This window comes from Caretta caretta, chromosome 5 (assembly GCF_965140235.1).
Source record: "Caretta caretta isolate rCarCar2 chromosome 5, rCarCar1.hap1, whole genome shotgun sequence".
In the NCBI taxonomy this organism is placed as follows: domain Eukaryota; kingdom Metazoa; phylum Chordata; order Testudines; family Cheloniidae; genus Caretta; species Caretta caretta.
The window spans coordinates 43505569-43531875 of NC_134210.1; the positions used below are offsets into that span (position 1 = coordinate 43505569).

The 26307-nt window shown below is 38.1% G+C and overlaps 1 protein-coding gene across 9 annotated transcripts in view; it reads left to right on the forward strand.

The window, feature by feature from the left end:
- Positions 1-26307, forward strand: part of MAST4 (microtubule associated serine/threonine kinase family member 4) — a 436616-nt gene that overhangs the window by 208143 nt on the left and 202166 nt on the right. For 6 of the 9 annotated variants that reach the window (XM_048849931.2, XM_048849932.2, XM_048849939.2 and 3 more), the window contains one exon: positions 24862-24893. In XM_048849931.2, the coding sequence (XP_048705888.2) occupies positions 24862-24893 (32 nt within the window). Of the gene's footprint in view, positions 1-7164; positions 7240-24861; positions 24894-26307 lie in introns of those variants that run through there. The other 3 variants (XM_048849929.2, XM_048849930.2, XM_048849941.2) reach the window with 2 other exon arrangements.

Genomic DNA, 26307 nt, shown 5'->3' on the forward strand with positions numbered 1-26307 from the left:
CTGTAAGCGTATTCACTAAATAGGCTACACAAATAAATTTCAGCCTGTGTGGTGCTCATGAACATCTTGCATATAAGCACATGAAGGATTATTTTTTATGTTCCCTGTCTAGATGACTGTTTTTAAATAGCGGAAAATGGCAAAAATCACACTTTGATGCATAATAAATAACAGTTAAGTGAACTTCCCGCTTTTTCCACATGTTGCCATGTGAGATCTTGATCCTTTTGGAGCAAGGAGGTCTGTCTTAGTATGTATAGGGACTCTCACAATGTGATCCTGATCGGGTTATAGGCCTATTGCAATACAAATTAAGTTATTTTATTTCAGAAAATGTGAATGACTGACTTATTTTATTGTTCAACCGGATCCCAACTTTAATCAGGGCTCTTTTTATTCCCCAGAGTAGAATTGCATAAAGTGAAAAAGACTAATAGATCCTTTGAAATAGTGGAAAATGTTTTGAGCCTTATACTTGTTTCACTTTCTTAAATTCAAAGACGCAGAGGGCAGATCATTTTCATAGGAAGTGTAACTATGAAGGTTTTAGGTATTTTTTGTTACATTTGGGCTTTGATTCCCTTCTCTGTAAATTATAGTTAGCTGTGAGTAGAGCTGGTTGGAAAAGGGGTAGAGCTATGGGAGGGAATGAGGGTTAGAATGGCAACATTTTTCCCAGACTTTTGTTTGTTTGTTGTTTACAGATTTGTGACCAGCACTAGTTGTAGCCTAGTAACTGAAATACTTAATCTTACATATGGAATCTTTAGAGTTGACACTGCTTTATAACAGAAGTTCTGAATTTGTTTCTTCTTTTTCTGGTTTGTCCTCAGGATAGCATTTTTTTGGGAAGGGCCTTTTCAATTTTTTTCTGAAAAGATCCTATATTTATTTGTTTGCTAATTTACTTTTCTTCAATTCTTCAGTGTCACTTCCAGTTAATTAAGGTTGCCACCCTTCTTCGCCATGACAGTATGTTTATTGTGCGTGAACGTGATGTACATGATCCTGTGATGTATCAGAGCGGTAGCCATGTTAGTCTGGATCTGTAAAAGCTGCAAAGAGTCCTGTGGCACCTTATAGACTTATGATCCTGTACATCACCCTGGGCTAATGTTCCCAGTAGATCTCTAGAGCTAAACAAAATTGGCTCTGTTCAGAATCTGATAGACTTCCAAAGAACAACCAGGGGTTTCTAGGAAGTAGCATATTTTAGAAGGAAGTCCTCTTGCTTCTGAGTCAGACTTGATCTTATGTCCCAGCTTGGTGTCTGGAGGTGATGTGAATGTTCACTGAAGGTAGGATAAAAAGTAATCTGCTCAGTCAGTGGCATGGGAGATCTAGGTTAAATATTAGGAAAAAACTTTAACTACAAGGATAATTAAGCACTGGAACAGATAATCAAGTGAGGTTGTAGAATGCCTGTCTTGGAAGTTTTTAAGAACAGGTTAGAATCACCTCTTGGGGATGGTCTAGATATGCTTTGTTCTGCCTCAGTGCAGAGGATAGACTAGATTAACTCTCAAGGTCCCTTCTAGCCATTCATTTCTATGATTCTACAATTATACAACACTAAATGTAATATGTGTGCATTTGAGAACGAACTTTGCAGTTCAAATGTTAAAGATGAGCAATGAAAGCAGAGCATTAAATGGAACTTAAAAATACTTTAGCTTCTGCTGCCTGCTCTGATCCTAACATTGACTATCTTGACAATACCCTTCTTTTCAAATTGCACAACTAACCGCACTTCTTTTTCTTATCTGGTCTTGAACTTTCTTCAGTCCTTCCCCATACCCTATGTCTTGATCTGATCTACCATGGCTACTTCACCTACTCCAAATTTCTCCTGAAAACTCTCACTTCGTGTGTCCTAGTCTTCCCTTGTTAATAAGTCATAAAAAAGTAACCCTGAAGACACATGTGTAGTTCCAACAAAAGCAATTGTATGTTCTTAATTATGTATGTAATCCTTGTCTTTTTTCCTTCTACCTGGGTTCTGTTCCCAGTTTTGCCACAAATAACGTATGTGACCTTGGACAAGACATCTGTGCTTATGTTTCCTGTCTGTAAATGGTCGCTAATAATTTCGACCTCTCTCACAATGTAAAATAAATTTTTTTGCAAAATTCTTTGAAATATTTAGATGCATTGTTCTAGGTAAGTGTAAAGTATGGCTATTTATTGCTCAGAATATACATTATAATGCATTTTATATAATGACCCTGTGGCCTTTGTATAGGCTCTTTTTCAGAACCTGGAATCCAGAACCGTATCCCCTCTGCTGATTACCCAATAGCCTGCCTTTTATATATAATGTAGCCAGGGTCTGAATGAGGAGTGCACTCTGCCAGTGTTCATGCAGGAGTTATTCTTTCCAAATAGAAAACTAAAGATCCAGTGTGATGGGGAGCAATGTGAATTTATAATGTACCAAATCTGGAGTCTAGTAGTATGCCATATATAGTGGCAGAACTGCTGCTGAATCTATTTCCCTGAGGTATTATTATTCATAGAATTCATAGATAGCTGAATCCTATAATTTACCCAGAAACCTGACTTTGTACAAACCATTTCAGAGCAGTAATGAGCGATCTTTTGCCTGCTACTGGCACCTATTGGAAAAGTGAGCACCAAACAAATACATTGTAGTAGGTCAAAATTATACAGAGCATGGAAGTTACATTTATTGAGTTTTATTTTGGATGTCAGGATTTTCATGTCTAATAACTAAAGGGTGCCAAATTCAGCTGGTGACCTAGGTTTAGACTGGATTTTGGAGGGTTTTTTTTAAACTTCATTACAGCAGTTTATGAAATTCGTAAGAGTACTAAATCAGGCTGCCCTGCAGTTTTTTCTTTATTGCTTGTAACTGGAAAAAACAAAAAACCTCCCCAAAAACCAAACAAACAAAAAACCTGTTTGTTAATCTTGTGTTTTTCCTATGTCAAGGATTTATTTGATTCAATTAGAAAATAGGTGACCCAAAAAGAAAGAATTCAAACACTTTTATTTACCTTAAAAATTACTTCAGAGGAAATGGTGAGTTTCTATATTTTGAATTCAGTGTAACATCTTAGAATTAATAGTAACAACCACTTCTCCTCCTCCCTGACTATAGGTGATTAGCTAATATTAAGAACAAATTTCACCTTCATGTAAGAGGACCAAAAAGTAAACTACAGCATCGTAGAATTCAATTAATTTATAATTTCATTGTAAGTGTGTATTTAATACTATGATCCTCAGTGCAGAAGTCAGTTACTGTTTTATGATTTTCATATCTATAGAAGCTTTTATCCAAGGCTTTCAAAGCATTTTATATATGTTTAGCTAAGCAATTCTGTATCTGTGTGATGTAAGTAAGGGATCACTTTATCCGCTACAGAATATAGCCACTCCTGAGATGGCATGCAGCAACTGTCTTAGTTCTGAGCACTACTATTCAACGTGTTTAGGAGGGATGAAGAGGAGTGCCACATCCAAATGAAACTTTGGAGAAATTAGATACTCCAGAATATACTTGCCTACGTTGGAATTTGGTCAGGACACCACTCCTACTTTTCTGAAGAGTGCCATGAGGTTTGTAATGCTCTACTTTTCAAGTTTTACATCTCATCCAGACGACTTAATCTCCAGCAGAAATGACCCCTGGCTCTAGTCTGGGGCTGTAGTTCAATACTGACTAAGTTGGAAAAGTGCCACCTTCTGAATTAGCACAGATTCCCTCAATACCGAGGTGTCACCAGATGCAACTCTGTATTCACACCCTATACACTTGTAATAATTTTTGTACAAAACATGCCTTGTGAGGTATCATTTGAAAACTAATAACTTTCTGGTCAATAATATCATGGTGACGTATGTAGCAACATTATATGTAAAGTTATGAACATAAGATGAAGTTATGACTCAAATATGTTTACCAGACTAGTCTGGGGAGTGGATATACCAGTTTTACAAAGACAAAGGACTAGATGGAGACAAAGGACATCTCTAGCCAGATCTTATCAAAGTTGACTGGCAATCACTGGTAAAGTGGCCATTTTTTGGCACTGAAGTGGGGTAGGAACAGATCAGTTTGCATTTTAACAAACCACAATGTGGAACCTCTTTCATCACAAGATGCCATGTCTCCATCCTTACATCTGGAAGGAACTTTATCTAGGGGAAACCCTCAGGAAAATGCCTTTCAGAGGGCGATTGGACTATAAAAGGGAGGGGCAAAACCACCCCACATATCCTCTATCTCTTTTACCTGGGAAGACAAAGGAGCTAGTCTTTGGACTTTGGGAGGCATTCTGAACTGAGAATTTGGTCAGCCCTGTTGTGAAATATTTAATCAAAGGTTCCTCACCTTGAACCAAGTCTTGTTTGTTTAAGTTTAGTTACTATGAAGTGATTTGTCTTTATTTCTCTCGTAACCATTTCCAACTTTAATGCCTTATACTTGTAGTCAATTAAAATCTATCTGCTTGTAACTAAATAAAACTTGGTTTATGCTTTAATCAAAACTAATCCAGGGTTGTCTTTAAACTGAATTGTTTGGCAACTCCAATAAAAGTAGCAAACTGTTGTACATTGTCCCCTTATAGGGGCAATGGACTTAAAATATCTGAACAGCCCACAAGAGGGCTGCACAGTTCAGAACACATGTTTTGGGGAAATTTGGGACTGGGAGTGTGGTGGGGTCACCCTGCAAGTAGTAATGGAGGCTGCTGGAAGCCAGAGTGTGACTGATGTGTGGCTGGCAGGCTGCAGCTCTACACAGACACTCAGGGTATGACCTGAATGCTGGAGGGCTGTTTGTGAGCAGCCCATGTGGGAGTGACAGCAGCAAAGTATTGGAAGGCACTCAAAGTTGCAGGGCAGGTGCTAACACAATCTGGTGTAGATTGCACCCCGGAATTTGATATTAGATATTCCTTGGGAGTCCTCCATTTTGTTACTGACTCAACCTCTTTGTAGTTGGCTAATGAGATCTAGCTGGGACCAGGAAAAGGGTGACATAGCTTCACCTGTGGCATATAAATTTTTTTTTTTAGGTAGAACTAGAAGGTAATTATTATAATTCCATATCCTGGATAATAGATAACGCAATCCTCATCTCAGTTTAATTTTTTTCTAGCTTCTTTTGTTTAAATAAAATATTTATAGTACATTTTATGAAGGGACTGCATTGTTATTAATATCCAAAACACTAACAACTTCTTTCCTAACCTTTTTGACCCCAAAGCATGGGACTCTGTTGTAATCTAGAAAAGGATTTTCTGATATTAGAGAGGAAAGCTCGTGATATTAAAAACATATTGCCCGGAAGTTAGCATTTAAGTTCATTCAGCATTGAAAATCATTAGCATAGTAATACTTTGACTCCTTTCAAATTAGGAGATTTTCAAACTGGTGGATGTGTAGTTTACAGTATATTCTAATGGGTAGTAAAATCTGATGTATTTTAGTAGTCAAATTGAGGTATTTTGTAACTTCATGAAGAGTTTCAGGAACACTTCCTCATCTTTTAGAAGAGGAAAAATGTTTGATATTTTTAGGCTATTTCCCACATTCCTCTTTCATATGCAGTCTCCTGTTTATATTTATGACAGATTAAATTGATCTGATTCATATGTGATATAAAGTAGAATTAATATTGAGCATGAATTGGGGGAATCATAGCTTTAAAAGAAAACTGAGCATACTCAGACAAATACCCATACAAATAAAAATGATATATCATGATAATTAAGAGAACAAAAGGGTGTGTGTATAGGGTGTCAGAGTAAAGATAAATGAGAACTGAAATTGTTCATTCAGATTTGCTAATGCAATCTTGAATGGATTTTGAATATAGACAACGTTCATGGTGTGAAACCCCCAGCAGAATACCTCATTGGGGTGGGTTTGGTATGGGAAGCCAGACACTTCAGATAATCCTGAAAAGAGAGTGTCAGGGTTGTGAGTTAGGTAAAGAGGAGAAAGAGGGAGAACAGAAGATGTCATATGGCTCTGATAAGCTGGCCGGCCAAAGACGGATATGCTTAATAGAAATATAAAACATTTTATTTCTTTATTGAAGCTAATACAGGATGCTTTTGCTTAGTTTATCTCTTGCAGAGATGCAGATTATACGGTATGCATACCTCTTTTGGTTTTTTTAATCTGATCTCTCTCTCTCTCTCAATAAATCTTGTTTCTTATTTGGACAATTTGATTTAGCATGTTGAGGTAAAGTCCCTGAAAGGAAAGCAGCCATCTTAACTCTCATGAGAATTGGGTAGAGGAGAATGGTGCCTATTGGAGCCCTTGATTGAAGCAACATTTTGAGGTGTCACCCCCACATTTACCATGGTCCCTAAGGGGTACCATGAGGAATGGCAAGAATAGGGTACCAAAGGTTACAGTAGTCAATCCCCAGAGAGCACTTGTTCTTGTGAAAACCGCAGCAGGTGTTGACAATCCAACAGATGGGTTTGTCGGAATCAGTCTACAAAGCAAGTGAGCCAATGACCTAGATAATTTTTATGTCTGTATTTCAGACTATGTACCTGCATTTCTTCCAACAGAGTGTTCCTTCAGATTCTGGTCCATAAGACAGAACAGTTGTCTTTTACAACCCATTCCTTAACAATTCATTGAAAAGAAGGAATGAATCTCTCATACCTGTTAAGTGTAAATCTGAAAAATATAATGTAGTTGATTCATCTTTTGAAGCTCTAAAAAGTGTGTACGATGGATGTAAATCTAAAGAGGTATTTTTTTACCTAGGGGACTTCAGATTTTTCAGTTAGAGTATGGATTGAATTGGGTTAAATAAGATTTTTTTTTTCTGTGCACTTTCAAAATTGATGATACATTTGCTAGTTTAAGTACGTGATAATGGCAAGACAAAGCTTTTGTAACATCTGTGTGTATATCTTTGTCATCTATATTCATGCTTTCTCATTAATACATATATAGAAGCCTCATGAGGTTACAAGCAAAATAACTTCATTTTTCTCTGATACGCATATGGTGAAACTGTGGAATATATTTCATAAAGCTCTTAGATAGTTCAGTTAAATACTCTCCCTCTCCCTTCTCTGACCATCCTTCATTCCATCCCCTCCATGATCTATCATCTTCCCTTTTCTCTCTTCTTTTCCCTTCCCGTCTTCCATTCACTGTCAGGAAGGGCTGCCTCAGAAGAGCCATTTCAGCTCAACACGGCACCGTCAGAGACTAGTGGAACCAGCAGCTACAAAAGTGAGTGGACTTTCTGAAGGACAGTTTTAAAAATGGAATGTTGTACCAGTGGAATGTGACAGCTGTAGTGAAGATCTGATGTACACTTAATTATTACCCACCTGTGAGTAATATGGTCAGCACTGTTTCGTAAAGATGAATTGCATATTGAAGATATTCATTATGCATGTATAATTGGTGCACCTTCTTTAAGAGTTGTGGGTGAGTTATCTAGATGTACAGTGTGTATATAGAAAATTATAATTATATTTGCTGCTTTTGCTATGTGTTCTGTTCATTATCTGTATTTTTTCACATTTTTGAAGTGTATTCACAAACACGTGACATACAATTAATTCTTCTCTCTCACAATATTAAAATGGAATATTTCTTATAATAATGCCACAAACAATTTGGGAAGGGTGTCTTGGGATAACATTGATTAGTCTCTTGAGCAAGCCCTGATACAAATGTGTAAAATTAAAGATGCCGTTGGGCATTCGTATTTATGCTGGCAGATTCAACAGCAATGTCAGATATACTGACAAGCTGATTCTGCCTTTCCTAGAAGATCATTTCAGTTACAGGTATATAAAAATTGGGTAAGGTTCAAGAAATCTAATCAGCATGATGTGGAAAACAATAGCTATTGTGGATATTAGTTTTATTTTCTAGATTAATTAAAAGTACCACATTGCATATTTCAGATCATGTGCATAATACTGCAACAATTTTTCCTACTTTTTTTGCAAGAATCTAACAAAAATAAAGTCACAGTGGACTCCCCTACCCCAATTCCCTTAGTTTCCCCCTTTTCCCACAAGATTACTGTACATTTGAGAAAGGCCATACGGCTTCCCTTCTATCCTAAAGCTCAGCAGTCTCAGATTCTGGTGGACCTGTGGGAGAACTGAATTTGAGTCATGGGCCATCCACTAAGAAAAGTGGTCAGCAAGTCCCAGGCACCTAAAGTTAGGGACTGTTATCCTGAGTACCACAACTAACCTCAACAGTTATAACAGGTTACTGGGAGAGAGGCTGTCACTTGTTAACTAGGATCCAAGCCATTTCTTATTTTGTTACCTAGTTATTTTTGTATAGAGCCAAACATGCTGAATCCTCACAGAGAGGAAGATAAATCCCTGTATGCAGAACTAAATAGATCGTACAGAGAAGGGCAGAGTGTTAGGGAAATAATGAAACTGAATATGTTAACAGTAGGTTCCTGTCATGTTAGTCACCAAAACCATTATGTGAACTCTTGTTTTACAGGTTAAGACAGGATGGAGGTGGAAGAAATAGGGTTAACAGACATCCTTGTGTTTTCAGGAAGGACTGTAAGGAGGAGAGAGTAGAGTCACATTATGCTGCATAGCACAGCGTGGAGGGAGGCTTGGAGGTGAACCCAAAGGGGGAGTTACTCAGGAAAGTTGGACCTTGTTAGGGGGACAACAATAATTAATGTAAGCAGAACAGTACATTGATGGTGAGGACAAAGTCTAAGAGTTTAATACTGATAAAGTTACCAGAAACCCAGTTAATGGATTTGAAGAGGTGCTAGACATAGTCAGAGCCTTCGGCCAGGTAAATGATTTTTATGGAAGCACTGTAGATGAATTAAAGGTGAAATAAAGTGAAGTCAGAGGATGTGCCTGGAGTTGACCAAGGGTTATGGTAATGTAGACAAAAGGAATGAGTGGACTTTGGAGTATTAGAGGAAGAAGCGCTATAACTTGCAAAGAACTTTCTGTGAGGGGAGAAGAGTTGATAATTATACCAGGGCTGTGAATTGGAGAAATGTCAATCATTGAAATGTAGGGCTGGAGGGGACCTCGAGGTCATCTAATCCAGCCCCCTGCACTGAAGCAAGTGTATCTAAACCATCCGTGACAGGTATTTGTCTAAACTGTTCTTAAAAACCTCCAGGGACAGGGATTCCACACCCTCCCTTGGAAACCTATTCCAGTGCGTAACTACCCGTATAGTTAGAAAATTTATCCTAGTACCTAATCTAAAACTCTCTGGCTGCAGATTAAGATCATTACTACTTGTCTTACCCTCAGTGGCCATAGAGAACAACTGATCACTTTATCCTAGCCCTTAACACATTAAAATACTTTTATCAGGTCCCCCCTTGGTCTTCTTTTCTCAAGACTAAACAAGCCCATTTTTTTAACCTTTCCCCATAGGTCAGGTTTTCTAACTGTTTGATCATTTGTGTTGCTCTTTTCTGCACTCTCTCCAGTTTGTCCACATCTTTCTTGCATGTGGTGCCCAGAACTTCACAAAATACTCCAGCTGAGGAGTTCCCAATGCTGAGTAGAGCAGGACAGTTACTTTCTATGTCTTACATCAGACACTTCTGTTAATGTGCTCCCAGGTTGGTGTCATCAGAAAATTTTATAAGCATACTCTCCACTTTTTTTTTTATTAATGAAAATAATGAATGGTACTGGACCCAGGACAATCTCCTGTGTGATACCATGATGTATTCCCCACTACTGTTTTGATAACTTCTTTTTGAGTACAGTCTTTCAACCAGTTTTGCGCCCAACGTAGAGTAATTTTATTTAAACCACGTTGTTGTTTGCCAATGAGAATGTCATATGGGACAGTGTCAAACCCTCCCCCCTCCCCTGAGCACCTGCAATGTCCCTGGGCCATCCCACCGCTACCCAGAGCACCCATGGTGCCCCTGGGCTGCCCCCTTCCCCAGAGCATCCAAGATTTAGTCGAGTATGTAGAATTACAGGACTGGAAGGGACCTCGAGAGGTCATCTAGTCCAGTTCCCTGCACCCATGGCAGGACTAAGTATTATCTAGACCATTCCTGACAGGTGTTTGTCTAACCTACTTTCAAAAATCTCCAATGATGGTGATTCCACAACCTCCCTAGACAATTTATTCCAGTGCTTAACCAACCTGACAGTTAGGAAGCTTTTCCTAATGTCCAGCGTAACCTTCTCTGCTGCAATTTAAGCCCATTGCTTCTTGTATTATCCTCAGAGGTTAAGAACAACAATTCTTCTCCCTCCTTCTTGTAACAACTTTTTATGTACTTGAAAACAGTTATAATGTCCCTTCTCAGTCGTCTTCTCTTTTCAAGACTAAACAAACCCAGTTGTTTCAGTCTTCCCTCATAGGTCATGTTTTCTAGACCTTTAATCATTTTTGTTGCTCTTCTCTGGACTTTTTCCAATTTATCCATATCTTTCCTGAAATGTGGCGCCCAGAACTGGACACAATACTCCAGTTGGGGCCTAATAAGTGTGGAGTAAAGTGGAAGAATTACTTCTCGTGTCTTGCTTACAACACTCCTGCTAATAGAAAAGGAGTACTTGTGGCACCTTAGAGACTAACCAATTTATTTGATCATAAGCTTTCGTGAGTTACAGCTCACTTCATCGGATGCATACTTAGTCTCTAAGGTGCCACAAGTACTCCTTTTCTTTTTGCAAATACAGACTAACACGGCTGTTACTCTGACTCCTGCTAATACATCCCAGAATGCTGTTTGCTTTTTTATTTATTTATTTATTTATTTTTGCAACAGTGTTACACTGTTGATTCATATTTAGCTTGTGGTCCACTATGACCCCCAGATCTCTTTCTGCAGTACTCCTTCTTAGGCAGTCGTTTTCCATTTTGTATGTGTGCAACTGATTCTTTCTAACTGGAGTACTTTGCATTTGCCCTTATTGAATTTCATCCTATTTATTTCAGACCATTTCTCCAGTTTGTCCAGATCATTTTGAATTTTAATCCTATCCTCTGAAGCACTTGCAACCCCTCCCTGCTTGGTATCGTCCGCAAACTCTCTATGCCATTATCTAAATCATTGATGAAGATATTGACAGAACCTGGCCCAGAACTGATCCCTGCAGGACCCTACTCATTATGCCCTTCCAGCATGACTGTGAACCACTGATAACTATTCTCTGGGAATGGGTTTTCAACCAGTTTTGTACCCACCTTATAGTAGCTCTATCTAGGTTGCATTTCCCTAGTTTGTTTTTGAGGCGGTCATGCAAGACAGTATCAAAAGCTTTACTAAAGTCAAGATATACCTGTCTACTGCTTCCCTCCTATCCACAAGGCTTGTTTCCCTGTCAAAGAAAGCTGTCAGGTTGGTTTGACATGGTTTGTTCTTGACAAATCCATGCTATTACTTATCACATTATTATCTTCTAGATGTTTGCTTAACTGCTTAATTGCTTAATTATTTGCTCCATTATCTTTCCAGGTACAGAAGTTAAGCTGACTGGTCTGTAATTCCCCAGGTTATCCTTATTTCCCTTTTTATAGATTGGTACAATATTTGCCCTTTTCCAGTCTTCTGGAATCTCTCCCGTCTTCCATGACTTTTCAAAGATAATCACGAATGGCTCAGATATCCTTTCAGTCAGCTCCCTAAGTATTCTAGGATGCATTTCATCATGTCCTGGTGACCTGAAGACATTTAATTTGTTCTTTCCCTATTTTAGCCTCTGCTCCTACATTGTAAGGAGAGTGATCACTTTAGATAAGCTATTACCAGTAGGAGAGTGGGGGTGGGAGGAGGTATTGTTTCATGGTCTCTGTGTATATAATGTCTTCTGCAGTTTCCACAGTATGCATCCGATGAAGTGAGCTGTAGCTCACAAAAGCTTATGCTCAAATAAATTGGTTAGTCTCTAAGGTGCCACAAGTACTCCTTTTCTTTTTGCGAATACAGACTAACATGGCTGTTACTCTGAAACCTGCTCCTACCTCATTTTCACTGGCATTCACTATGTTAGATGTCCAATCACCACCAACCTTCTTAGTGAAAACCTAAACAAAGAAGTCATTAAGCACCTCTGTCATTTCCACATTTTCTGTTCTTGTTTTTCCCCCCTCATTGAGTAATGGGCCTACTCTGTCCTTGGTCATCCTCTTGCTTCTAATGTATTTGTAGAATGTCCTTTATGTCTCTACCTAGTTTGATCTTGTTTTGTGCCTTGGCCTTTCTAATTTTGTCCCTACATACTATTGTTGTTTGTTTATATTCATCCTTTGTAATTTGACCTAGTTTCTACTTTTTGTATGACTCTTTTTTGATTTTTAGAATATTGAAAATCTCCTCGTTAAGCCAGGGTGGCCCCTGCCATACTCCTTATCTTTCCTACATAGTGGGATTGTTTGCTCATGTGCCTTTAATGTCTCTTTGAAAAACTGCCAACTGTTTGCTTCCTGTGGGATCTTACCTACCAACTCTGAGTTTGCTAAAGTTTGCCTTCTTGAAATCCATTGTTTTTATTGTGCTGTTCTCTCTCCTACTGTTCCTTAGAATCATGGACTCTACCATTCCATGATCACTTTCACCCAAGCTGCCTTCCACTTTCACATTCTCAACCAGTTTCCCCCTATTTGTCAACATCAAATCTGGAACTGCCTTTCTCTTAGTTGCTTTCTCCATCTTCTGAAATAAAAAATTGTCTCCAATACATTCCAATAACTTGTTGGATAATCTATGCTTTGCTGTGTTATTTTCCCAACAAATGTCTGAGTAGTTGAAGTCCCTCATCACCACCAAGTCCTGTGCTTTGGATGATTTTGTTAATTGTTTTAAAAAAGCCTCATCTACCTCTTCTTCCTGGTTAGGTGGTCTGTAGTAGACGCCTATCGTGACATCACCCTTGTATTTTTACCCCTTTTATCCTTGCCCAGAGACTTTCAACAAGTCTGTCTCCTATTTCCATCTCAACCTCAGTCCAAGTGTATACATTTTTAATATATAAGGCAACACCTCCTCCCTTGTTTCCCTGCCTGTCCTTCCTGAGCAAGCTGTACCCTTCTATATTAATATTCCAGTCATGCCTATTATCCCACCAAGTTCTGTGATGCCAACTATGTCATAGTTGTGTTTATTTACCCGCATTTTGAGTTCTTCCTGCTTATTCCCCATACTTCTCGCATTAGTATACAGACATCTAAGATACTGATTTGATTTCCCTCCTCCCTCCACAGTTCTGTCTTGTCTCTCCTTTATCCCTGCTAAACAGCCCATGCTCCCCCACCAAATTTCAACCCTTCTCCCAGGTCTCCATGTTTTTGACTTACCTGTGGGCTTTGGTCACCTGCCCCCTTCGACCCTAGTTTAAAGTCCTCCTCAATAGGTTAGCCAGTCTGAACCCAAATATGCTCTTCCCCTTCCTCGATAGTGGGACCCCATCTCTGCTTAGCAGTCCTTCTTCCTGGAACAGAATCCTGTGGTCAAAGAAGCTGGAGCCCACCTGGTGACACCATCCTCGCAGCCAGGCATTCACCTGCAGGATGCATCTGTCTCTGCCTGGGCTTCTACCCTTGACCAGAAGGATCGAAGAGAACACCACCTGTGCTCCCAACTCCTTCTCCCTAACTCTGAGTCCTGTAGTCACTTCTGATCTGCTGAGGGTCATACTTTGCAGTATCATTAGTACCCACATGGATGGGTACTAGCATGGGGTAGTAGTCAGAGGGCCGGATGATCCTCGGCAATCACTCCGTAACGTCTTGGATATGGGCCCCTGGCAGGCAGCATACCTCCCAGGATGCCATGTCAGAGTGGCAGATGGGTGCCTCCGACCCCCTCAGAAGAGGGACAAGTCATGGACAGGTCTTGGTCCACAAATTTTTGTTTACTCTTTGTGACCTGTCCATGACTTTTACTAAAAATACCTGTGACTAAAACATAAACTTAATCATGTCTACTGCTTTTCCCATCCACTAAGCCAGTAACCCTATCTGCAAAGCATAATAGAGAAGCCAATGGTGACTAAGAAGAGAGTATTTATGGAGAAAGTGTTTTAGCCATATTTGAGTTTATACTGGGCCATTCAGGAAGGGAGATCAGAGACCCAAAAAAGCGTCCAAAGAGAGGGAAAGTTTGGGTAATTAGTGAATTGGAGGCAAAGCCACATGACCAGGTGAGGCTATCAATGGATAGTGGGGAGAAGAGAAGACCAAGGATGGAGGAGATGTGGATTGTTCCCTCTTCCTAGAACCTAACTGATCCATGGCAGCCATGACAACAATAGTAGTCACCGTTGGATAACTCCTTTGTTCCCTTTGCCTTGTACCTACAGGCTCAAGTTATTGTCATATTTCTTTCTTTTTTTCAGTTCAAAATTATTTGGTATTTTCCTGTTCTTTTTTTCAGATTTCATTACACAAAGCTAAGGGCCTCTTATTGTGATATGTTAGCTCACTACTCCAACAGTTCCTATCCAGTAGCAGATAGTTTTAGTGATACTATGTACAAATATTATACTGCTTGTCATTCATGTATCATCGAGATTTCTGTGGTTGGTGACTTAGATCATTGAAACATAAACTATATGTACTCTTAAATGTGTTGAATTGAGTTGCACAAGTTTCTTATATATGGTATTAATAAAAATTAGTGCATTAGATATTACAGCATTTAGAACTTTTTGCATATAACAGCACAAAAGATCCTAAGAGGCAGAGTTTCATGCACAAAAGATGCTAAGAGGCAGAGTTGCATGCATAAAAATATAAAAATAAATAATGTGTTTGGTGTTAGATACAAAAATGTTGAGTGAAATATTTTATTTTTTTAAAACATTGTTAATATAATTTAAAAAATTAAAGTAATTTTGATCAGTTTTCACCAGACTTGCTTATTACATAACTGCACAGTGCCTAAAATTAGAAGCCAAACTTACTTGAAGTGTACTCAGAGATTTTGTTTACTGAAATTTCTCAGTAGATAGCAAATATGAGCAAGAAATGAACAAGGGTAAACCATGGTAAAGGAGAATATGCTGTAGGAATAATAATCTAAAGGACACAATGAAATTGTTATATGTGAAGCTGGCAAAGGCAACCATCCAAATAAAAATCAATTTGATGTGGGAGCATGTGGGGTGAGGAGGTGGGAGGGGAGAGGGACAAGAGAAAGTGTTCAGAAGATTAGTTTCAAAATCTTGAGGTGTTTCAATACGTAATGGTAATAAAGGTTTATTCCAGATGAGCTGCCAGTATAAATTGGGAGCATTAGTAAGTTCCTGAGGATTGCTCTGAAATTTTGTCAGCCTGGAGAAAATATTGATAGTACAGTGTGCTAAATAACACAATCTTCAAACTGAATGTAGGGAGAGAATATTGCAACAAAGATATTGACTTTTAAAAAATCCTTCTTAATCCTAATTCAAGACTGAATGCCGTAACAGTTAGTTACAGGATGCAGTAATATCCACTGAATCTCTTCTATAATTTTCAATAGTTTCTATGACTGGAAATAGACTCCTCTGCTGATGAAATCGGCCCTGGAGCTACAGTATCCACAAAGCATATGTTCTACTTTTCAAGCTAGTGAAAATATTTTAGGATTGTGTTTTCATTTCTAGCTATCCCAAGAATGTGCTAGTAACTTTGAGATGTTAAACATATATTGTTCAATAATAAAAGAAACACTGTTGCCTGTAACCTATCATTTGGTACAGAAACTGATTTAAATGATGGGAGGATAGCTAATGTGACGCCAATTTTTAAAATGGACTCCAGAGGTGATCCCGGCAATTATGGTAAGCCTGACTTCAAAACTGGGCAAAGTGGTTGAAACTGTTGTAAAGAACAAAATTTTCAGACACATAGATGAACGTAATCTATAGGGAAAGAGTCAACATGTTTTTTGTAAAGGAAAATCATGCCTCACCAATCTGCTAGAATTCTTTGAGGGGATCAACAAGCATGTGGACAAAGGGGGATCCAGTGGATATAGTATATTTAGATTTTCAGAAAGCCTTTGACAAGGTCCGTCACCAAAGGCTCTTAAGCAAAGTAAGCTGTCATGGGATAAGAGAGAAGGTTCTCTCATGGATTGATAACTGGTTAAAAGATGGGGAACAAAGGGTAGGAATAAATGGTCAGTTTTCAGAATGGAGAGCGGTGTAAATAGTGGTATCCGCCGGGGTCTGTAAAGGGACCAGTCCTATTCAACATATTCATAAATGATGGAAAAAGGGGTAAACAGTGAGGTGGCAAAATTTGCGGATGATACAAAACTACTCAAGATAGTTAAGTCCCAGGCAGACTGCCAAGAGCTACAAAAGGAACTCTCAAAACTGGTTGACTGGGCAATGAAATGTCATGTAAAATTCAATGTTGATAAATGCAAAGTAATGCACATTAGAAAACATAATCTAATGTTTATATGTATGAACTATATATATATAAAATGATGGGGTCTAAATTAGCTGTGAGCACTCAAGAAAGAGATCTTGGAGTCATTGTGGATAGTTCTCTGAAAACATCCACTCCATGTGCAGCAGCAGTCAAAAAAAGCTAACAGAATGTTGGGAATCATTAAGAAAGAGAGAGATAATAAGACAGAAAATATCATATTGCCTATTTATAAATACTTGGTACACCCACATCTTGAATACTGCGTGCAGATGTGGTCGTCCCATCTCAAAAAAGATATATTGGACTTAGAAAAGGTTCAGAAAAGGGCAACAAAAATGATTAGGGGTATGAAACGGCTGCCGTATGAGGAGAGATTAATAAGTCTGGGACTTTTCAGCTTGGAAAAGAGATGACTAAGGGGGGAAATATGATGGAGGTCTATAAAATCATGACTGATGTGGAGAAAGTAAGTAAGAAAGAGTTATTTACTCCTTCTCATAACACAAGAATTAGGGGCCACCAAATGAAATTAATAGGCAGCAGGTTTAAAACGAACAAAAGGAAGTATTTTTTCTACACAACGCACAGTCAACCTGTGGAACTCCTTGCCAGAGGATGTTGTGAAGGCCAAGACTATAACAGGGTTCAAAAAAGAACTAGATATATTCATGGAGGATAGGACCATCAATGGCTATTAGCTCGGATGGGCAGGGATGGCGTCCCTAGCTTCTGTTTACCAGAAGCTGGGAATGGGCGACAGGGATGGATCACTTGATGATTACTGGTTCTGTTAATTCCCTCTGGAGCACGTGGCATTGGCCATTGTTGGAAGACAGGATACTGGGATAGTTGGACCCAGTATGGCCATTCTTACGTTCTAATATCAGCAGCTCTTGGGACCTGAACTGAGATCCTAAGGTCTTAAGTGAAAAATGGTAAAGCCAAGGCTGCAGATACGTAAATTACTAATGTGATCATACCATAATAATGAGAGAGGCTAGACTATCTGGTTGGTAAGCTAGTACTGTGGTAGACTATCTTAAATACATTACAGACATGTATTCATGGCAAAGGACTAATGTTTATGATGTGCAGTTCTGCCTGTTAAGGGGAAGAATCTCTTCAAGGAACCTTTGTAGTTCAAAAAGTGTTCTAAATAAGAACCAGGATATTCAGAGCTAAGGTTACATTTAACCAGGTGTGTAAAAGCACCAGAAAGAAGATACAGATTGGCAGGAGTGGGGGTTTGCTATGTCGTCTTCATCACTATAGAAAACCCCCACTGTTGCTGGTAAACAACACGTGATAAACGTGGCTGGTAGCATCCGGTGGGGCCCCTGGAGCAGCCCAGCTGTATGTACAACAAATGAAATAGAAACCACTTGCTCACCCAGGTGTGGGTTAGGCAGTGCTAAGGTGTCTAGTTTCCATCCACCAGCAAGTGTGGAAAATGGGCTGGGGGAAGGGTGAAAAAGAATAGATATGGGTGAGAGAGAGGAACCTGAGCTGCAATGTTTCCACATGCTTGGCAGTGGAGAGTGAGAAAGCTGTTACCGGGAGCTTGCACAGCTGTGTTTTAATGGGAAATGTATGGTGCATTTGGAAATGCCCATATGAGTTTGTCCTTATGTGTTCCTCCATCATCCCCTCCCTCATGCGAAAAGCCCAGAAAAACCAGGTATTTATCTGAAAGTTGATGGAAGTTTTTTTCCAAACCTAAAGCACTGAAAAACAATACTAGTGTTCCTATGTTTGTTCAGCTGCACAGTTGTACAAGCAGCTAGGATTTTATGTCTTGCATGAATTTTTCCGAGTGAACTATAGTGCTCTTAAATTATAAGGATGAGAATGTTTGTTTGAGTTTGGTAGTAGCTGGAATCTATGTGAGATTGGTGTTTTCAAACATTTCTCAGTCAATGTGTTTACTCTGCTCTACCGGTCATGCAGTGATATGGTACATTGCCAATGGGTGAAATAGACTGTGCAACAGGAGGTCAGAATGGAGCATGGATTTTCTAACACAGCGTGTTAGATGAAATGATTTTGTGTACTTTGAAGTGGAAAATTCAATCAGAATTTTCCACACTTTTTAGTTAAAGAAACACGGTTATTTATTGATAAAAGTCACACTGAGAAAATATAGAATGCAGCATAGTAGGCATCAAATCTAACTATTATTCCTGGTCATAGTAATTATTTTCTCCTGCATTTTCCTAAGAGGTCTTTTAAAAAACAAAAAGACAAAATGGCTATAAAGTGTCTAGAGTACACATCAGGATATACTGTATTCATGTTGGTATGAAAATACTATTTTTTGATGGGGCTATTCTTTAGAGTTGGAAAGGCTTTTATATTTTATTAATATCAGTAGTCACTATTCAAGTAACCAGCACTTAACTGTACTCATAAAGTAGTAGAGTTTGGATAGCATAGGCTGCTATCAACTGTGAACTTAGGATGGAGTATGAAGTTAGTTAGTAATGTATCTACTGGTCAACTGAGAAATGGTTTATAGATAAAATCATTGAGAATTGTACCAATTACTTTCAGTTTCATTCAATATTTCAGTATTAATTTCTTCCATGGGTATGAATTGGATACTTGCCCTCAAAAGTGTGCTTACACTAGGTTTAAAATACCCATGTATCTAACATGGAATAAATTTTATTAAAAAAAAAAGGCAGTTTAAGTTTGCACACTTGTACGAAGTAAATGGTGCCCTGAGTCTTGGAATGTGGGTGTTTTGGCTTCCAAATGCCAAATACCAGCACACCAGGACTCGCTGAAAGCACAGGTTTGAATCCTAGCAGGGTCAACCTTTTATCCTTCCAAGGTAGTGGTTGTACTTAGTCTCTAAAAATGGAGGAAACAACTAATTCCAGCGGTATTCTTCTTTTAAACAGTAGAGCATATCTATGGCCAGCAGCGTTTTTAAATTGCTGCTGCTGCTGTCTGAACAATTAAGAGCTTTCAGAGTAGCAGCCGTGTTAGTCTGTATTGGCAAAAAGGAAAGGAGTGCTTGTGGCACCTTAGAGACTAACCAATTTATTTGAGCATAAGCTTTTGTGAGCTACAGCTTACTGTAGCCAACGTTAGATTGAAATCTAAAGAAATATTTGGTCTGGCTACAGAACACGACCTGCTCTTTTCTTCATCTTCTGTGCATTTGCTCCCATGACTTTAACAATGAAAATCCATTTTTAGGGACATCTTTTAGGCAATATAATTCATAACAGGTAAATTCAGTGCTCTTCTTGTTGCTGAATCTTACAACAAACTGGCCGCTGGAGAGATGTGAGACAACATATAGTGTATCTACTACTAGACCAGACCTTTTCTGCTTGCGCAAAGCATTATTCCAAAATACAGAATCCTCTTGCTCCATAGGGATTCAAACACTAAGAAACTTTGTAAACATATGGTAGGCAAAGTAAAACAAATCTAACTGCCAACTCTTTACATAATTTGATTAGTCTATTATAAATCTTAATATTGCCACAGTATCTTGTTAATCTATGGTAGAACACTTATTGACTGTTTAAATCAGTTCCATGTTGTGTGTGACAGAGCCACTGATTTTTTTTTCATTCTATATTGTGTTTTTTTATATATGTTTTCTTTAAAGTGTCCTCCCCATCCACTTAATTTGCCTGTACATTGATGATAATGTCAAGGTTTAAGCAGACTTCTGGGTATTCCCTTCACAGCACATTTCAATACCCCTGGAGTTGATCCACTGATAGATTTCTGCCCTGAAAAAGACTGTCAGCAGTCACTATAGCAAAATAACTGTGGGGAGGTTAGTTTAAAAAACAAAAATGAATTGTATTGTCAAGTGCCTGACGTCAGCCTAGATAACCCAAGAGGCTTCTTCAGGTTAAATCTGAGTTTAAGTGGCTCTTTCCTTCAATTTATGTGCATCCTACTGAAATCTGTAGTAGACACCTATTGACGTACATTGAAGTTGATTCACTGGTTGCATTGATTTCTTAGCATTAGGTGAGAGGAGAAAGTTGAAACATAATGTAATATTGTTTATAAATTCAAGGGCTCAGTTTAGATGTTTAAATGCCCTGGCACCCTTTTTCAGGAGGACTCACCATGGAAAATTGTTGGTGCTACCTATAGGTGAAAAGGAAAAACGGTAAACATAAGATTATTATTTTTTATATGTAAGCCATGGAAGCGGTTGGTATTTAAGTGGCAGAATAATTATGTAATGAAACTGCTTGTAACCAGGTGCCTTTTGGTGTACTCTGTGTGTACACACACATTAAACAAAGTCACCAACTAACCGAATGACCATATCTTAATGAGATGCAAGAAGCTGGAGACCTTCAGATCTAAGGCAGCAAATTATAGATGGTAAATAGCAGTATTGTTTTTTCTCATGTTATTTCTTCATGTTTTTTAAAAAATAGTGAATTATTGATATTTACTTGAAAGATTTCCTTTATGAAGCTTTTTATGGACAGCTGAAAAATCTCTTAAGATCAGGCTTCTGAATATATGAAAACCTTGCAACTATTGAAAGATGAAGCTGATTTTACTGTGGTTCTAAAAGGTACCCAGTACCACAACATTCGCTCACTCTTTAGCAGCTTATGAACACTGTAGGCTTTATTGATTCCTGAGAATGGGACTCAGCAACATGCAATAAAAGTCGATGGCACCTTTTCCCTTCCATATGGGGGTGTGTAGATCAATATGTGAATTTACTGTAATTTACTGGTAATAGATAGAAGAACTGAAAGAATTGCTGTGTTTTCTGGGTCACAGCTGTGGTGTATATCCTTTTTATTTAAAAACTCTGTTGTAGGTCAAAGTCTTTCCCCTACTAAATGGAAACGTAGTTAGTAGTAGAGTTGATACGCCTTATTTATCAATGGGCTTTAAAAGACTGGACACCTACAGTCTGCTGTGTGAATTAAAATTGTACTGGCTGACCTAAATTTCGTAAGACCTGAAGGACTGCAGCATGTACTGAATTTCTGAATATTTTGTAAGTTATAAACCCAAAAAGCTTCTGTGGTTTTGAAGACGTTACTAAAAATAAAATGCTCACTGTATTGTGACAGTTCACTGACTAATGATTAGCTTAATTAAATCATGTACACACAGTCCTTATTGTATCTTCAATGTAATTTAGCAAAGGCTTGTACGTATCTCCCAAACCTGAGACCCAACTTAATATATTTGTAGATTTGCAGACAACAGACTTAAGGCAGAAAGGACATTACATAGTTGGGACAAGATTCTCTTGTTTGTGAAGTGGCGTAAAGCAACCTTAATGCCAGCTTAAAGAGAAAACAAAGATATATAGTGAGGTCATCTATCTCTAAACCTAGACCACCCCTGACAAACATCTCTCAGGGATGGTCTAGGTATATTTAATCCTGCCTCAGCACAGAGGGATGAACTAGATTACCTGTCAAGATCCCTTCTGCCCTATATTTCTACTTCTTGGTGATCCTTGACTGCTGGAATGTTTTTTCGGGCCATAGGCACCCATCGTGAAGTAGAGCTTTTGTGTTGATTTGTCCTGGAGGTGTATGAACTCAGGACCATGGAGACTCAGTTTGGCTTGAAGCCACCTTTGTGCAACCTGCATCCCCGAGTCCTGCACTGGGCACAGCTCATCTGAACTGGAACACCCACCCATGAAAACCTGGCCCTTGATTTTACACTTAATGAAGATCCTCTCTTAAACAACAATTTTTAGTGCCTGGGAATCATAAGCCAACTTTATGGCCTTTTTAATGCAACTGAGATTCGAACCCACAGTTCCAAAGTTAAAGATTAGCATGTTTCCAGTATGCCTTGTTAAGCTTTTTTCCCCACTATATACTAAAAGCTGTATAATTCAGTCATACTTAGTCTCTTCAGTTTGTGAAATAACAGCTTTTCAGATGCATAGCAACAAAATGCCCCTTTTCCTAAGTCTTAGAATAAGGGCATGTCTACATTAGGGATATTTTCCCTGGGATGTATCTACACCAGTGTAAACGATGTACTGCACCGGGGTAGAGGAAGGATTGAACTGCAGAAATTTACCTGGAGTAAGACGGTCTATGCTAATACATTGATTAAGGAATTTTGTATCCTGATGCAAAAATCCCTAATGTAGAAAAGCCACAAGTGATGTGAGACATGTCTAGGAGCTATAAACTGCGAGCCTTTCATGTACTTAGTGATAGTGCAAACCATAAATTGGATGATGACTTGCAGTGAAGTTTTCTATTTTGGAGGTACTCAAGCCTGTGATAAATGTGAGAGAACTGACCTGGCATTTGGATGTCAACACTATGGTATATAGGGAAAATGTGACGATACAGACATTGTCTAAAAAGGAAGTTTGTTTTATTTATTCATTTATTTTTGGTTAGCTGCTTATTGGTGTTGCCATGCTTTTTTATTTTAAAATCATGCTTAAAAAGTGATATTTGCGCTGCTTTGCTTCAAATGAGATCTGTGTGCATAAAAATAACTTGGGTGTGAAATTTACTTTGTAAAAGCTGCCAACATCTTTTAGTACATCTTTACCCTCTACTAGTTATCCTTAGTGATTTATCTGACATGGAGCTTCTCCAGTAATTACAAGGCAGTATAGCAGGAGTGCCCAAAGCACAGCCAAAGGACCAAATGCAGCTGTACCTGCATACAACACTGATCACCTGCAATTTTGTTACTAATAATGACAAACTCAGGGGGAAAAAAATCTGTTCATCTACCAAGAAAGATCCAAGTATAAGGGATTGATTTGGTATACTTGTTAAGAGTGTGTTAAATTAGAAGCAGTTTCTGGACCCTTGACAAGATATAAATGCGATCTTTGCTCACAAAATGTGAATAGCCCTTAATATTCTGCCTTTTTGAGCATATGCATTATGACTCTTAATTACATTATGTCCACAGGTCCCCTGCCTCATTTAATGTACAAGATGAATGGTGCTCAGAAATGAAACAGTTTGATATTTTAGTGGCCCCTGCCTTATTCACTGTACACCATCTAAAGTCTGCAAAGAATATAGAAGTATTCATTTCTTCGTGGTCCTTTCTAGGGTGACTGAGTGAGCCATTTTTATCCATTTATTTTTTTTAACACGTTCATATGCATTATCTAGTCAGAGGGTGCACATGCATTTTTTGCACTGTGTAGAATCTTATTTTTCTGATGCTTTTTTAAAAGAGAAAATTCTAACATCTCACCTTCTAGCTAGTTTGGTTTGGTAATGTAAATTAACTATACATCCATTAGATGTGTAAAAACAGTATGCTAGGTGTGATTAAATAGGAGATACACGTATAAAATTATTCTAAACCAGGGTGATTAAAAATATTCACCTCACAGGCCTTCACAACCCAGTAACACAGCCAGATCTTCTGTTCTGTTCTGTTGTCTTTGAAATCAAAGTATCTGCCTGGAGAACATCTAGTACTGTGTATCTCATAGGTCAGATGAGTGCCCATTCATTTAAATGCAGGCTGTATTCCCATCTGAACAAGATTACAAAGAAGACTTCACGAATGTAGTTTTGAGAAAATAATTAGAATGGCAGAAATAGAGGGAGGTGAATGAGGGGTACCAAAGTGTAACAAGATATGGGTGTGTGTGGTGGGGCTTGGAAATTGGAAAGCAGAAAATGGAAATTACATAATTTATCTGATATTAGCTATCCCACTTCTAGGCATATATCATGCATCGTTTAGATGGACAGAACTTGGTGGGTCTTCTAGCTGTCTTCTATCCGAAATACTAATTGAAAATATATCAGCTATATTGAAAATATAGTAACTTCTCACTAATTCTCATTTAGCTAATACACAATCAGAACAATTCTCGCCTAATGGCAGTTTCACCCTACTTCTCAGCAAAAGTTTTGTGTTTAAAAAAAAAAAGTGTATTGTGGTGCTTTGTATTAAGACTTCATAAAATGATGTACTCCAGAACATTGTATGAGCATATAATGAAGTAGTGTAACCGGTCAAGCTATGCTTGTCAAAATAAATGAACAATGTCCATGTTGTGATGTAAGATCCTTGATATTTGTGACTGATTCCTTGGAGCCTGACCTTGTCAGGTGCTGAATATCCTCAACTATTTTTGCACACAGTAGGTGTTACGGAAGATTAGCATATAGCAGAACTGGGCCCTTGCTAATTTTACTTTCTTTAAAAATCCCCAGTGAATCTGGCTGTTAGGTTATTCTGTTTGAAATATGATCTGAGAACATTTCTGTCACAGATTCTATTGAACATTCCCAAAGATAAACCTAAAGAAAATCATAGTTTGAAATAACAGTATGAAGCAGAACATGAAAGAAGATTTATACAAAATTTGTATAATTCTTTATTATATTCAAAACATATCTGCGTTGTCTGTGTACAGTATTGTTGAGATTGAAGAATTATGGAACTTAATTTTAAAAAATGGATATTTCCAACTGCATTCTTTTGATTTCAAATGTAATGTGATCTTTTTTCATTTTACAGAAGGAGCTGAGTCTTCCAAGAAGAGGAAGTTTGTAAGTAGCTAAAGTTCCTTCCATTGTGCTCACTGCACAGTATGTGGTTTGACAGTTCTTCGATATGTCTATTCTTTTTTCAGTGGGAGATGGAATGAAGGTTAAATGTGGCAGTTGATTGGCCTTACAATACACACACAGAAAATTGAGATTATAAATGAATACCCATGGGTCGATATGCTGTGTTCTGAAGATTTATACTGGTGTGGTTTAGTGGCCTGTTATGAAAGAGGCTATTGTGAAAGACTTTGAAGGTTTATGCTGAGGTTATTAATAAAATAAGTGTTCCTTATGTTATGTTACATTATTTTAATTCAGATTTTTGTTGTTGTACCCAAGCAAATATTTGCTTTTCTTATGAACAGTGCAACCTAAATTGACGTAACTTGATATTGCTGATATAGAGAAAATAGAAATAAAAAACTGAACAATTTGGGTAAATGTATGTAATTGTGTGTATGTAGTATTTTAACCATTGTTAAATTGTGCACATCCTAGCATATATTATTATTGGGCTAATGCATTAATGAAAAGGTATTCAAATATGCTGATACTTTATGGCTACTTGCACTTTTCAGATTTATGTCCCTTGACTTTATCTTTCCTACATTTTGAACTATTATATTTTAAAAGTTGTGGTTTTATTTGCATTTCTTTTGTATCTCCTCTTCTAGGATGTCTGTGCAGAATTACATACTCTACAACGCACAACTGATCGATTATAATTTAATAGTACTTGAGTACTTTACTAACAGCTGTTCCATATATAGAGGCAACCTAGAAATGTTGTATTTAAGACTGATTTCATAATCTCATGACTCTGAGCAAAATCTAACAAAGGAGAGATCTTAGCTGAGAAGAATACGAATACTGTATATAGAATCTTTATCCTGGAGGTCCCAAGTTTTATATAAACATACAGCACCATCAGAATGCTGCTACTTTTGGCATACGAGTGGTTGCACTGATCTATAACATGCTGCTTAATAATGTAGGTAGGAAAATATTGGCCAATAACAAATACATTGTTTATGAAAGTGATGCAGAGCAGAGATGTTTTAGGATTTTACAGGTTTTTTCTGACCCATACATGCTAAATTTCTGGAAAACATGTGTTTACCTCAGAAGATGGACTGAATCTAAGATTAGAACCAGTGGATCCAGATGGTCTAGGTATTTCAAAACCCCAGGTTGCTATGACATTTCTTCTGGCTATGTATGTTTTGGGCCTATTGAAGAGCTTGCATGGGTCCCAAGCCAGAGCATGCAAAGCGCTATCTGTTAAGTGTGAAGTCACTAACTAGATCTAAACAACTGCAGCTGTCAAGTGGCCAGCAGTCTGGGTCCATTCTCTTCTTGAAATATTACATGAAAATAGATGCTAAGTGCTAAACGTTTTACTCCCTTTGGCATT